Source organism: Strix aluco, chromosome 4 (assembly GCF_031877795.1).
Source record: "Strix aluco isolate bStrAlu1 chromosome 4, bStrAlu1.hap1, whole genome shotgun sequence".
NCBI classification, from domain to species: Eukaryota; Metazoa; Chordata; class Aves; order Strigiformes; family Strigidae; genus Strix; species Strix aluco.
This window is the reverse complement of record NC_133934.1, coordinates 92,944,816-92,960,483: the sequence shown is the minus strand read 5'-3', so window position 1 is coordinate 92,960,483 and position 15,668 is coordinate 92,944,816. Positions and strand designations below refer to the sequence as shown.

At 44.2% G+C, this 15,668-nt stretch overlaps 1 protein-coding gene across 6 annotated transcripts in view; it reads right to left on the bottom strand.

Moving 5' to 3' along the window:
- The window catches only part of MAP3K9 (mitogen-activated protein kinase kinase kinase 9), a 63,879-nt gene extending 48,479 nt beyond the window's left edge, over window positions 1–15,400 (bottom strand). For 3 of the 6 annotated variants that reach the window (XR_012623264.1, XM_074824311.1, XM_074824313.1), the window contains exons 1-2: window positions 14,614–14,977; window positions 8,074–8,487 (exon numbers count right to left, since the gene is read on the bottom strand). Coding sequence is in view for 5 of the 6 variants with exons in the window: in XM_074824311.1 (XP_074680412.1) it covers window positions 8,074–8,487; window positions 14,614–14,914 (715 nt within the window). In the remaining variant the exon portion in view is untranslated. Of the gene's footprint in view, window positions 1–8,073; window positions 8,488–14,613; window positions 14,978–15,375 lie in introns of those variants that run through there. The other 3 variants (XM_074824316.1, XM_074824312.1, XM_074824314.1) reach the window with 3 other exon arrangements.
- Window positions 15,401–15,668: the final 268 nt, after the last annotated feature.

Here is a 15,668-nt window from a genome sequence, read left to right as displayed (position 1 = left end):
CTATAAATCAGCAAGGTTGAAGCCATAAAGGCTCCTAGTTCCAATACAAAGAGCAAATCTTAATATTTCTCAACAGCCAGAGCAAATTCCAGAAGCCTGTTTGATGAAGCATCAGAGGAAGATGTTGTACAGTTAACTAGGAGCTTGGCTTGTTGCTCTGAAAATCATCGAGGACTTAAGTAGTACAGTATTCAAAGCACATACAGGATTTCAGAGATGATTTGGAATCTGTAGGTGCATTAGATAAAGTTTGGTGTTTTGGGAGGGTATTTTTGTTTTAAATAAAAAATGGTGTTATAATAAATGCTTGAGTAATGTAACGGTGCTTTTAGAAAGCAGAATGGAAGGGCTGTGTGTGGTAGCAACACAAACAGCTCATAGGAGGGCTGTTTATCCTCTGGTTACTTCATTTTGAAGAGAACCCTAAACAATGCTGCACCATGCTGCCATTACCACCACTACAACTCTTCTACAGGCTGGGACCCAAAGATTTACTATTACGCAAGTGAATTGTTTTCTCCCTGATCTTAAGAAACACTGAGGAAACCAAACAACATAATTATAAATCCTTCCAAATTGTGATAGTTTCACCTCTTAGTGCATGAGGTTCTGTTATTATTTCTTTTTCATATATGGAAAAAGTTCAGGCCTGAGGAAGGCTGAATTTACCTTTCCATTAGCACTTGGACAATTAAGAAGCAATTATCAGAGATGCCAGTCAACTTTGGCAACAGTTTGGAAATCAAAGTCACACCAATCTAACTGAAACTATCCTAGAACCAGAAAGTAGACATATACCAAAAAGCATCTACTTAAAATCATGTGCTATATCCTGTACTCTTTCCAATAGTTTAAAGCTTTCCTTGGCTTGTCATAAGGGAATACGCACCATCTTCAAAATGAGGTATTACTTAAAATTAAGTAATCATCTTGGGTGATGAATCATCACTTGAAAAAGCAAGACTGTGCTTAACTTCTGATGCTTCAAGAGTTAATTTGCTTCGGATATGCTGAAATTCTGAAAAGAATTGTTTAATGAGAAAAGCAAAAGTGAAGCTGCTGACTGAAATCTCTCAAAATTCAAATTAAGTTTATTGATGTGGGAACAACTCCAAAAAAAGTGGAGCTGAAAAAGTTATTCTAGCTTCCCGGAAATGCCACAAGGCTGTTCTCAGTCTTGACTTGCTACTTAGAAATTTCTGAAAAACACAGATTTATCCCAGCTCTGTCACAGCTGGTCAGACAGTGAATTCATGGGAGCAGCACACAGATGCCTAGGTACACGTCGTGCATGACGGTGCTCAGGTCTGCTCAGACCCTTCTATGGTTCCATATGCACAATGTGGAGAAAGTACTTAGTTTCATAACTCTTGGTTACTTTTTTTCCTTAGGAGCAGAAAGAATCCTGCAGAAAAATGTATGCAGTGACACAAAGACACAAAAAGGATATTAGCTAGGTTTTTAAAAGTAACAGACACAATTTCACATCTTAAAAATGAGAGGAACAAAGTCTTTCCCTTCTTGTTTACAAAGATAAGGGATTCCATTTGTGAAATTACCTTTTGGTACTTGGTGTGGACAGGAGAATACCAAAGTGTTCTTGTGGACACCAAACTTATTCCGTGAAGTATTTCTGACTTGCAATTAACAGTGAAGACATCAATTCATATTCAACTAAAACAAATTGTTTACAAGAGATGTATTTTCATTTTGGAACTCTCAGAAATCTACTAAAACGTACCAAAAATAAGACTGCAACACAAAGGCATCTGTCAAACCTCTCAGAGAGGAAAGCAGTTGCACCAATTTAGACAAGCTAAGGAAAAAAACCAAAAACACCCGAAGTAAACTGTCACCCTACTTCCATGTTTTCCTGGTGTCTCAACAGCTTAAAAGTTAACATCACTTTCAGGTATAATTTACATCTTCTGAACTAGTAACACACGAAATTAAAATATTTTTTTTTCGTTCTGTTCAACAAAGAGTTGCAGTATTACTGGCACGAATTTCATCATCATATTACCACATGCAAAAAATTATAGTTATTTGGAATTTCTTTTTAACCACAAGCAAGTGACCAGGATATCAGCACAAAGGCTGATACTCTGGGGAGACAGAGAAATAAGCAGAGTAACCAGAACTAGGAGATATGCACCATTAGCAATACTGTATAGCATGTCCATAGAACCAAATAATTGCTTAAGGGTAGAACCTGGAAAGTCATCTTTAATCACCCCTTAAGACCATATTCAGGCTGTTTGAAAGACTTGATTTGTACCGTACACACTTTTTAAACCTAAAAAAACCAATGATGTTTACTGAATTGTGCTCCCTGAACTGAATCAGAGAACATCTGCATAAAACTAATCTCCCAGCTGTTGTTGTCCTGTGTCCCATCCCACCCCCCCATCTGACATTTTTATCACTTTCCTCTTACAGGGCAAGGGACTGCCCAATTAAGGCCAGATCAATTATTCACCCAGTGTAAAGCATTCAGATGCCAGTGAAATAGTTTCACTCTACTTTACATGAAGCATTACTCACACTCATTTAATTGCACTGACAAAGGAAATCCATTCTGATAGAAGGTACAACATTGGAGAGTTAGTCAGCAAATTACACTGAAGTACCAGAAGCAGCAATAATAGTGCAGACTTCCAAACTGCTCTGCCAACATACTTTAAGCAGACCCTGGAAGAGCTCTCCTCTACGACACCGTCAGACAGAGGAAGAGGTTTATATTACGTACTTTCCCTTCTCTGAGAAGACCAACAGAAGAGTGGCAATTATGAATGCATTGGGATGTGAATACTTTAACAAAGAATGAGATAATAAATCATGTTATAAAGACTGATATGTAACATTCAAGTCCTGTTGTCCTTGGGTTGGGTTTGAACTAGTCACAAGGAATCCCTGCTTCTAAATTCTGCCTGTACTTTAAAAAAAAAGAACAAGGAACATCGTCAATCCTAGGAACAACTGTTCAGAGACCATGTGAAAGTCAGCTCTACTAGCTTCTTTATGAACAGAAAAAGGCTTAAACAACTGCATAAAATAAATAAGCAAAGCTACAGCAGAGCTTGGAATTCTTTAGAAAGCCAGAGCTTTGAATCTCAGGATACCACAGCCTTACCATGGTGGTCCAAAAAGTGGGAGAGGTGAACACCTTCAAAGAACTAGAAGAGAAGAACTACTGACTTGACTGAATCAGAATTGTTGGTGTTTATTCTGAGCTCTGTCCTTACCTCTTTCTTTGACCTTGGCCCTGTCACTTTGCTGCTAATCTTCTGTGCCACTTTGTGGAACACAAACATGGTGACTTTTATAAAGCACTTTGCGAACTGGCATGAACACCCTCAGCAAAATCTTTCAGTGTAGTGCAAATAACAAACGTATTTTGCTGAGACAGTCAAAAAAAGGAGCAAATATGCTTTTGCTAGTTCTCTGCAGCATTAGTTAACTGGCATTATTCCTATAGCAATGCTGGCATATCTAACATTGACAGACAAATAGAAACAAACAGGACCAGCCTCATTATTTACAATACTTCACTAAAACCAACAGGACTGCCCTTTTTGATCCTAAGCATTATATGCCAAGCCCCTTCCTCTGGCCAGAAATGTGACTCAAATCACAGGTAAGAGAAAGGGAAACTAAGAGCTCCGCACAACACAGCGATGTTGACTTCAGTAGGCATTCCTAGTTGCTTCTTTTCTATAGCTCAGCGTTTAGGTTATTTAGGAGCCTTCACATTGGGAGGGGCCTACTACCAATTCTGCAACATAGAATTGAGCAATTCAGCTCAATGGAGCACCAACATGCAGGTGAAGAGGGAAAGGTTATCAACATTGCCAGACTAAGAGAAGAAAAAGAAGCCAGAGAGTATTCTGTCAGATTTTAAGATGATTAATTTTCACATGAAATAAATCAATTCTCTTGAATCAAATGCCAAAAAAAGATAAACACGTATCCCCTCACACAGCAGAACAAAATAGATTTCCTGGGTTATCTTCGTTTCCTTGCGTAGTTAGACGACTGACATGTGAGTTGGTAATGCCACTGGGAACTCACCTACCAGACTCACTGCCAACTGAACTGACACTCAGCAAATGAATTTCAGGGTCTCTAAAAATAAGTTACAGGTGTGCAATTTGTTCTGTAACAATCTTTACATACTCATTTCCTGATAGCATCCTCAAAGCAATGAAACAGGCAGCCCTCAGAACCTCCAAGATTTACAGTAAAAATCTGCCTCAAATGAACACAGTACTTAAAATGAACAGGGCACTTCCCCTACACTCTAAATATATTAGCATTATACCTAAAGTTATGATAATGAAAAGGAGAAAACAGTAAAGAAAAATGATGGAACAGGAAAAAATGTCCACCTTTTTAGTTAAAAGAAGGAAAATGAACAATTGGTTTGCAGAATGCTTTTTGACAAGGAGAATATCAAAAACAGACACCTCCTGGAATCTTCATATAATCCCCTGAAGCTCAGTCCCTATACAAGATGAAGTTACATCCCAAAGCAATCAAAACTATGTTATTTACTATGCCATCAGAAATGTTGAGAACTATTCTGAGCATTGTTTTAGTACCTACTACTCAAGTCCACAAAGCTGCAACAGTTTAGGTTAAAAAGGATTTTTTTTTTTTTTTCCAAACCCTTATACATATATAATGGGCTAATTTCTCAGACTTGTATCAAGGTGCCCACTTGACTTATTTTACTGTTCAAAATGTAACACAACCTTCTTAAAAGGTTCATAATGAAGTACTGTCCTTATGTATTCTGTATCATCCTAAATATAGGCAGACATCTGGAAGCAAGGCATTCTCTGAATGTCTTCTGTTCTAGTAGAAAATTTGATTTTAAATAAGGCAACTCTGTTCTTTCCCACTCCCCCATCTTGTTCCCTAACTCCCAAATTAACTCAACCTGCAGCTTCAGATGGATAATGCAGGTCCCAGCTGGTGCTCGAAGGCAAGATGAGATATATGAGAATCACTACCTATTACTAAATGTAGGCAGTACCAATCAGTAGATCAATACAGCTGATGCTCCCATGACAGCTCTGCAGTACTTGTAGATGTTCAGTACATGAAAGAAATGTGTCTGCAAGAACCTTTTCCAAGTTCTTGCAAGCAGAAGCTGTTCCTTCTCCAGAGACACATTACTGCCTATCAGTTGGTGGGTGGTAACTTGTGCAAAGAAAGCAGGACAAGCTTGTAATTCTGTAGGCACAAAGCTAACAATGTAACCCGTTCTCCATTATCCACAGTAACTGAGAAAACTAAGTATATCACAAAAACACAGAAAACACAAGCCATATATAAATCAGGATGCAATAACATACTTAGTTCACTAATCTTTACAAAACTCGTAAAAAGCATTTCATAGAAAACAGAACGGAGAAATATCCAAGATGCTTATTACATATAATGGAAAAGGGATTTCAGCAATGCAGTGTCAGCATATTCAGGAAAGACATGACTTGGGCAGTCCAAAGTTGTTTGTCCTACAGATAACCATGAGTTAAGTCTACCTGCATGTATAGATAAGATACTTTTTTTGGGGAAAAAAAAAAAACCCACAGCAAAACAACCCAGGAAAGACCAAAACTCCCTCTCCCCCAAAAAACCTCCACTATTGTCATAATCTAATATTTATGGTACTTGCTTTATAGATACACCCAGAAAAGAACATATATCTTCAAATGTTTAAAATAGGATGCATTTAAAAAAATTTCTCTTCCACCACACAGCACAGCGTGAAGAAATCTATATTGCCAAACTAAACAGCTGTTGTAATATGTCAAGCCGGTACCTGAGGTTACTAATTCATCTTACGTGAAAAGTTACAAAGAAATGAATTTTCCTTAAAATATCTCAAGTCCTTCCATCCAGTACCAGCTCCTACATTTATTTAGTTTCCCAAATGTAATACTGCTTTCTACAGACTTAGCTGGGCTAGAATTTTCCTATATCCATAATTTCTGTACTAGATCTGATGGTACCTTTGGTCAGGACCAACATGTAAATTCTACATCTCCCCCCTCCAAACACAGTATATCTTTGAATCCTTCCACAGGCATTCCCACTCATTCTTCCTCTTCCTTTACTATTGTTTCCTCCCAAATGAGGAAAATTCTAGTAATACATGTAGCAAAACCCTCAACTTCTCACTGACAATTTACAGCGCAGCACAATTATGTACTGCTGATTCACTGTGACAAGAGACATTTACTCTTGCTGCTGACAGTACTGATGTTTTCTAGCATCCATATCTGTGTTTGGTTGGTGACACTGTGCACTGGTGTCCCTCTAGCTGGGCTAGTTCTCCGGTTGATACATTTCCCTTTTCAACTAGCAGTTTCTAGCCTGAATAAAACCGGGAAACACTGAGAGCTAACAGCTTTTTATCTTAGAAATATCTTTCATTCTAAACATCAAAAGTGTTCAGATAGCACTAAGCAATAAAGTCTTAATAACCTGTTAGCAAAACAAGTAAATATTTTCTTAGGTGAGGAGTAAAGGCCCAACAGTCAAAGGCAACTAGTTCTTATTCACAGATGCAGCCAATCATCCATTAACCAAGAAAATCAATCCTTCATTTTACAGCATTTATCAATATGCCCATATATACTGCCATCTGTAAGGCAAGGGTTTAGATATCAGGAAATCTTTATATTAGAAAATTATAAGGATATCAGGAAACCATTAAGATTGCCTTACTCTAACAAAAAGGATAACTTCGATAGTATAATTTATAGAAACTAATTTGGAAGTGCTCATAGTTCCTATTTTTGAACTCACTAACAAGTTAGTATTTTTTTTTCCTTCACAATAAACAATGTAAATTCACTGCCACAAGATATGAGGTCAAAAAACAGAGGAAGATTCTGCAAGGCCTGGAAGTTTACAGCATTGTAATGGTTAACACTAGCCCTGCAAGTGAATCTATTTAAGACATTAAAATTTTCAACTGTCAGACCTCTTTGCTAGACATTACTGCCCTCAAAGCAGAAGAGAACATATGCCTGCATCCCAGCCACCCAGTTCACAGTGCTTATTAACTCAAGTCATGAATGAAAATGAGTTCATACTAACACACCTACCTAAACCATGGCAGCCAACATGCAGGTACGTGTTTGCTCTTGCCATCTAGACATCAACAAGCAGGGAGAAAGGCTAGACAGCTGCATGCAGGTATCAGGAAAGGAGATGATGATCTTTAAACCACTGAAGCAGCTTGCTCCCACACTCGTAAGTAATGTTCTATGCATGCATTTGACTTCGAGGCAATTTTAAGTTTGGGAAAACAGACACACTACAAAACCAATACCCAAGTGGCAGACAATAATGCTATTAGTATTACAGAGTAGCTATTCACCATGATTTCCAAAATCATAACTACCAAAGTTCAGTCCCCATGCTCTAATGGGTCAGCTGCATCCCATGTGAAGCACCACAAACATCAGATGAAGTCCTGAGTGGACAAGGGCACCCACTGGGACATTTCATTTACCTGAGTTAATGTTTCTGTCAACACCAGCTCTATGAGGGACAGAGAGAAGATCCAATTCAGCAGGGATGGGTTAAATCTCCCATAAGGAAAACAGGCTTGCAGCTCATCTATACAGCAAAATCTAGCAAGTAAAATGAAAGCTTAGGAGCATTTATCTTTCCAAAGGAGCCTTTATCCTTCCAAAAAGTGGAAGGAAAAATACACATTTTAAGTTCCACAAGACTTTCCAACACTGAGGAGTCTGCTGAAACGCCAATAAAACTGAGACACTGTGTATATATATATATATATGAACTACCAGAGAGGCATGCTCCATTTACAGTTGCTTTTACATCCAATCTTTTAAGTTGCTTGTACAAAGTGAAAGCATTTACATGTTTCCTGTGGTCTGTAGCACAATAAACCCCTCTGGGATTGAATTAGAGGATACAGTGGTTCACAAGAAAGGATGACTAAGTTAACATTACTCCCCACTTTTCTTTGTACGATTTCTTTCCAAAACCGTACCCCAGCACCCTGGCTGTTCGCTGTGTAGCACTTACTGTTGCTGGACTTCAGGTCACGGTGAATTATGGGAACAATTGCTTCCTCATGCAGGTAGTTCATTCCCCTCGCAATCTGCACTGCCCAGTTCACTAGTATGTCAGGAGGTATCCTTTTACCAGACAACACTCTATTTAGCGATCCTCCACGGGCAAACTCCATGATCAAGCAAAGATTAGGTTCCTTCAAACACACACCCCTGAGGGCAATGATGTTGGGATGCTTTAACATTGCAAAGAGCTTGGCCTCTTGGCGAACATTCTCAATGGTCTGGCTGATGTCCTCATCAGGGTCATAACGAGCTGCCTTGACAGCAACCTCATCTCCTATCCACACAGCTCGATACACTTTTCCGAAGCCCCCTATGCCAATGATTTCTTCCAGAACAAGCTCTGAGAAGTCGATCTCCAAGACTAGGGAAAGAAGAAAAAGAAGATGTCAACATTTAGCAACTACACAGCCTGTTCATCAGCTGAAGGTCCCTGTTGCCCAACCTCACCCTTATCCTTGGAGGAAGGACCAATTTTCACTCCAAAACAATACAAATGAAAGCAGCAGTCCCTTATGACAACCTTTCATTGCCAAATAGCATGGGGTAAAACAGATCTTGCAGTATCATAAAACCTGTATGAAGTACTCACTGGGAATGGTGATGAATTTGAACAAACGGTGGTGAACGACACACTTAAAATAGCGTCCTCTTAACACACTTAAACCCTTATAACACTGATGCTCCCTTAAGGCTAAACCTTCATTTCCTGCCCTCAATGACAGAATAAGATTCCAAAAAAGAAAACCCACAGTCTAATCTTCACTGACTTCACTATACAGTACTTCATGTGACATAGCTAAAATTCAACACAAAATGCATCTGCTCCTGCATTTGTCCCTTATTTGAACGTTTCTTATTCAACTGTCACTACCAATCTTTTAGTCCTGCCCAAATCACGCTTATTCTTCCACACCTCTACAAGCTTTGTAGATTCGTTCACCACAAGAGATCTGTTAACCAATTCTGACACTGCTGACAATAGTGTGAATAACAGATGGGTAAGACCACAGACTGAGTATGCAGAGCTAGCAGCAAGAAAAACGTTTTTTGATTAATGCATACTGCATTTGTATTACAGAAACTGTATGAAATAACAGAATCATCATTTTCCAGTCGACGCACTCACAGCTATACTATACAGGCTGCCACAGTAACTGGTGGCTACTTGGCGTTGTACAGTAAAATCTACAGATGCAGATGTCTTAATTCAGCATATAAATTGCATCTGGAGCAAAAGTGGCGAGAAAATGTACCCTGTACAACTGCACACTAAACATAGTTTATGCTCACAGATGGCCAAAAGAACCCATCCACTACTGACTAATGTAGCACAGAAAACCCACATACTGACACAGCTGAATTGACAGTAGTGGTAGGCCACTGGTTGAGTTACCATTGATGCTACTCTGATGTTTTGGTGGTTACCAATTACAGTCAAAGAAATTTTTAAGTTTTAGAGGACAAATACAAGGATTTAAGCAGAAAGTCACTGAAACTTAATACTTTCCTGCATTTGAAATGCCAAATCTGACATGGTTCCCCTACTTTATCTAGTAGAAAGGAAGTTAGGTCTGTAATGGACTTACTTGATGTAGGTATTAATTCAGAGTACTGTATTATATTACCGGGTTTTGTAGTTATCGATTGTACACATAAAGCTGTCCACTGTTTTTAAAAGAAATTACGTAGTCATACAAGGCAAGGGAACAGATTAGATTCCACTTAAGTAAAATATTTTACTCATTCCAATCAAATGTCTTTCCTAAGTATATAGCACAAGACCTTGTCACAAAACTGTTAATAAGAACTCTGCTGCTCACAGCTGAAGACTTTTTTTTTTTTTTGACTGAGCTCCATCTTTTCTGACATGATTTTTAAGTCTGGCTTACTTCTGTAAGTCGATCAAACATATGAGCTAGGAGTTGACTACATATAGGGATTATATCATCAACCGCCCTATGCAGTACAGTCAATAGATCCGAATCCTCAGATAGTGTAATAGCAATGCCTGTGCTCTTTTTACCAGCGTTCCATGAACAAAAGATTAATGAAAAATAAGATAGAAAATTGACCAGGAAAATCTTCCAAAAGGAGGAAAGGCCCTTTCCAGCCCAGAACACAAAAAGAACTTATTTGTCTGTTACTGTGAGTACATCTTTTGGGTAATGCTCTGAACTTCAAGGATTTACACAACAAATAAGGTTTCACTCCTACAGTACCAGCTTTGGTGTTCAACTGCTCATGAGCTACAGATGAAGATGATAAAAGATGAAGGAGTAGATTCTGACCAGAAACACTGAAATTTTAGAACAAGGCTGTAGTGACAATAACTCCAGATATGAGACTACCCTGTCACTGGGAATGCACAAAAGGAGCTGCTCTGGTATTTCTCACTGATAAAAGAGCTAAAGAAATCAGATGCTGAGTCCTATCACCTGCAGTCAGCAGAATTCCAGCATTGGCTGAATGCTCACTTAGCCTGCTCCTACAGCCAAAGTCAATAAAAAGACTGAAAACGAATGACCATGTAAGCCAGGGGTTCTCAAGCTTTCCTTCACCACGGACCCCCTTTAAATACCTTTTGTGGCCATGGACCACCAAGACTTGATTCAAGATTTGAAGCACTAGAATGCATCAAATATTTATTTAGATTTTTCTCTTGAATGGTCTTCAAATTTGGAGAGAAGGCAAAATAAGTTAATCTATTAATGCACACACTCCTAATATCTTTATTGCAATAATTCCGTATGAATTTAAAATAATAGCATCAACACTCTTCTTGCTCAAATGGCCCATTTTATGGTATTTTAACATGCTAATTCTGAATTTGATAGCCATTTTTACATTAAAATTAGATGCAAAGTTTTTACAATTCTTCTCACCTCCCCCCTTGTTTGTCTGTGTTCAGTCATCATGTGTTTTTGTTTATGGGTCCAAGGTCACCACTAGAAGGAACAGACTTCAGTCCTGTCATGGCCCTAAAGAGGACCGTTGGGTTAAGAAAATGTCTTTAAGAGAAAAACTGCCTAGTTAAAGTGGGTCCCACCAACCATACTTGCACCGAATATACTAGCATGCCAGGGCAGGTGGAGGGCGGGGGGGGCTTGAGTACGAGAGGAGCATCGAAGGGAGGGGGCTGTGGGAAAAGGAGGCGCAGTGCTTGCCGTGGGCTGGCTGTTCCCCACCCCTGCTTTAAGCCTTTGTGACCCCCGTGATGACTTCGCGGCCCCCCAGGGGTGGGCGGACCACAGGCTGAGAAGCACTGACGAAAACCACAAAGCAAGGCCGACAGCCCGCCGCCCCCCCCCCCGCCATTCCGGTGCCCCTCCGGGGCTCAGAGGCGTTCAGGCCCGGCTGAGCCGGCGGGTCCGGGGGGCGGGGGTGCTGAAGGGACAGCTCCCGCGGGCGGGCGGCCACGCCCCCCCCCGCCACGCCCCTCCGGCGGCGCGGGTGGAGGGCGGCGGGAAGGCGGCAGGGAGAAGGGTGGGACGGGCGAGGGAGAAGGGAAGACACCGAGAGCAACGCTCCTTCTGTGTGCTGCCACCCCTTCTCCTTCAGGAAAAAAGCACACCCCTGCTGGACGCACGAATGGACCGGAACAGGCTTGGGACGTAAAACCGCGAGATTTATGCTTCCAGAGGGAATTTAACGTGTTACGCTGCAAGTTATTTTGCAAATAAAGTTTTCTTTTATTTGCAATTACGATCTTAGCTTTACTTTGACAATGTTTCTTCAAGGTAGGCTGGCCAGCTCACCCTCATGGGTGAGAAAAAAAACCCCTCCATCTTTAGATAAGTTTTATTTGTTTTTTTTCTTTAAAGGTATGTTGTACTGAATTAGCTTGTTCATTTTCACAGACTTAGTTATGCATTAGTGCACAACATACTTATTTTTCTTCACCTTTCTAAACACACTAACCACTTTTCTAAACTCCAGTTTAATTTGGCAGATGTGCTGTACTGGACTATAAGGGCAATGGGAATGTTTAACATGCATTTTTCACCCTAGAATTTAAGAACTGAAGTGCTATCGTTCCTCTGGGGACTGATAAGGAATTACAGAGCCTGTACACCATGAACCAGTGGCCATGTTGACAACTGCAAAGTAGTTGCTGTTTAATCAGCATTTATTATACCACACAATTAAGCTATTTAATTCAGCCTGGAGCGTGTAAGAGCCCATAGCACAGACAAGGGTCCTTCAAGTTGGCCCACTGCTGACAGCCTCAATAAGCTCCTTTTGTCATTCGTGGTACCCCCACTGAGGTAAGATTCAAGCACACACACTATGTGGATGGCTGAAAGACAGCATGCAATTACTAGTTATACTACTACAGCTCTCAGTGGAAGAAGAATCTCTAGGACTTATGCTCCAAAACCTTCATCAAATATGAAAATAAACTTTAGGAAAGCAATTAAAATAGCTTTTGTGCAAAGGTGCACGTCTGGAATGACACCTTGCATTACTCCTGCAAAACGTTAATATTTCCTAGTCCAGTAAGTGAGCAGTAGACTGTTATTCCAACCAGCTATCAAACATCACCAGCTCTCAAAGTAAGTATCACTCCTTGCAAAGGGATTTCTAACATTAAACTTGGAAACCCAAATCAACAGCAACTAATTTTACCCCCAGTCCAAATTGCATTGTTTCTTTAAAAAAAAAAAAGAAACATACATACCCCTTTAGCATACCAAAAACTTAGCGGAGGGCAACAAATTCTACTCTGTCATGAACATACGGTTGATGACTTGAGAGAACAGAAGTAGTGTAGTCCTGTTGCGGCACCAGAAGGATAAAACAAGGATAAAGGGGGAAGGTGCAACTCCACAACTGTTCCTGAACTGTCAAACCATAGAAAGTGCAATAAGGCAGGAGAACCCATAGTTACAAAGCCTGCCCTCCAACAGTCAAAATGGGAGGGGATTGAGGCTTTGAGAAGTTATGTAGAAATGGTTCTCCTAACTACCTTAAAGACAAAAACTAAGAAGCATTCACAGTGTTTTCTACATGTGAGGAAAAAAAAAATAATTTACCTATACTGTTCCAGCGTGAAAGCAAGCATCACTACTTCCCAACCTAGTCCCTTCACAATCCCAAGGGCAATACTACAAATTACTGAGTTTTTACCTAAATGCTTTCAAGCAGAACACAGAATAAGAAAAAGGCTATTGGTTGTATTCCTTGGAGATACGTCCTAGATAGGACAAAGCATCTTTTTACTTGTTTTACTTTCTAGAAAAGCCTACTAGTCTGAAGATTTTTCCCTGCTCCTCCAAAAAAAGCTTTATTCTTGCCTGAATTGTCAATAGTGATAGATAAAACAGGATCTAGAAACAGTCATTCCACACCGTTTGTCTTTCCACAATTGTACATAGTGGCTACAAAAAATGTAGGGGCGAAATGGCCCTATTATCTGGCTCCAACAAAGGCTTCAGAACTGCACTGAAGTTCACAGAAACAAGCCGATCCCTTCGTGCCTTCAGCATCACAACTTAGCCAAACAACCTTCAGGTAGGCCCAGGTATCCAAACTTGGATAAAACTCATTCACAGATATTTTAGATTAGAATTTGTAAGAAGACAAAGGGCTAAGGAGGAACCTGGTAACACAAGTCAGCTTAGGAATTTCTAAGTCAGAAATAATAAGCTTTTGGTTAGACTAAAGGAAGATATTGAGGAAGTATTAGCAGGGAATTAACACTGCAGAAAGCAACTGCTTCCTAACCAGCAACCTCTCCCTTAAGGATATTCTTACAGGCAGAGTCACCAGAGCCCCTGGTGACTCCACCACTGCCTGGCCACCAAGCCTCAGCCGTTTGGGGAAAATTTATCAGTCCCTGGAAACACAGGGCTTAACAATGGGCAACTGCTCCCGGCGGCACTGAAACGCTAACACGCTGAGCTGGCCTCGGCCTCCCGGAGAGGAGCGGAGCGCCGGCCTGGAGGGCAGAGGGGCACCGGAGCAGCAGGAATGCGGCTGCGGGGGGGAAGGGGCACGGAGCGGAGAGCAAGGCCGAGCAGCCCGGGCCCCGCCGAGCAGGGCCGCCGGCCTGGGGCACCCCCGGCCGCGAGGGACCGGACCGCCGCAGCCCCCCCCAGCTCCCGCGCCAAGGGCCACTGCGGGGCCCACTCGCCCCCGCCCCCTCCGCCACCGGCCGGGCCCCACGGCCTCCCCGCACCGGGCTGGGCCTTCCCCCGCCGCGGCGGTCCCGGCTCCCGTCAGAGCCAGCGGAAGGGCCGGGCCGGGCCTCCCTCCGCGCTGGCGGCAGTCCCGCCTCCCCTCGGGGACCTCGGGGGAGCCGGGCCGGGGCTCCCTCCACCCCACCCCGCGACTCCTGGCCTCCGCCGGTCCGGTCCCCCCGCCCCCCCCAGGCCCACAGGAGGGCCGGGACCGGGCCTCTGCCCCTCCGCTCCCCAACTCCCTTCCGCCGGGGGGCGGCGAGGGGCCGCACCGAGACCCCCTCCGCCCCGGGCCCGGGCCGCCTTACGCTGTATGGCGGGGGGCGGCGGGTAGCGGGCCCGCAGCTCCGGGCCGCCCCCCTGCACGCCGCTGCTCACGTAGTTGCTGGGGAAGATGCCGACGCGCTGGTCGATCTTGCCCGTCCACCAGCCCTCGTCGCCGGACACGTGCGAGTCCCGGGACAGCACCTGCACCACGTCCCCCGGCCGCAGGCTCAGCTCGTCCTCGCCGCACGCCTCGTACTCGAAGACGGCGGTCCAGAGCGGCCCGCCGCCCGGCGGCTCCCCGCCGCCCGCGCCCTCCTGGCTGAGCTCTGTGAGGGGCTCCATGGCGAGGCTGCTCCATAGGGGGAGGCGCCCGCGGCAGTCGGGCGCTGCGGGGGACGGCGGGGCCGGTACCGCCGCCTATTGTTCATGCGGCCCGGCGCCCGCCGGCAGCAGGTGCCGCCGCCGCCGCCGGGCGGGTGGGGGTGGGGGGGGTGTCCCGGCGCGGGGCCGCCTCAGCCCAGCGCGGGAAGAGGCGAAGGCAGGCAGCGCGTGCCGCCGAGCCGCCGCCGCATCCCCCCCCTCCTCCTCCTCGCCCGCCTCCGCCTGCCGCCGCGGCCGCGCATCCCGGAGCCACCTGACTCTCTGGCAGCTTCGGCGGCGGGAGGGGAGGGCAGGCCCCGCCTCCTCACCGCCACTGGCCGCCGCTACCGCCCGTCAACGCCGCCCTCACCTGATTGAGGGCCCTCGCCGCCTAGGCCACGCCCCCTCCCCGCCCAGCCGCTGGCTCGGAGTCTCGCACTCACCGGTGTCCCCCCAATTGGCCCCCGCCTCGTCAGCTCTTGCTCCCCATTGGGCCTCGCGGCGCCTGTCAATAAGCGCCCCCAGCTCCACCTCCCCCGTCGCTTCTCATTGGCTGGGGAAAGGGGCATGACACGGGAGAGGGCCGGGGGTGGGGCCGCTGGGTGGGCGGGGCGACCTTCGCCTGACGGGGCGGTGCGGGGCGCTGCGGGCCAGCGGCGGGGCCCGCGCCGCCTGCTGCCATGAGGGGGCGGCACCTGAGGGCGGCCGGGCCGGCCCCTGCCCCTGCCCCTGCCCC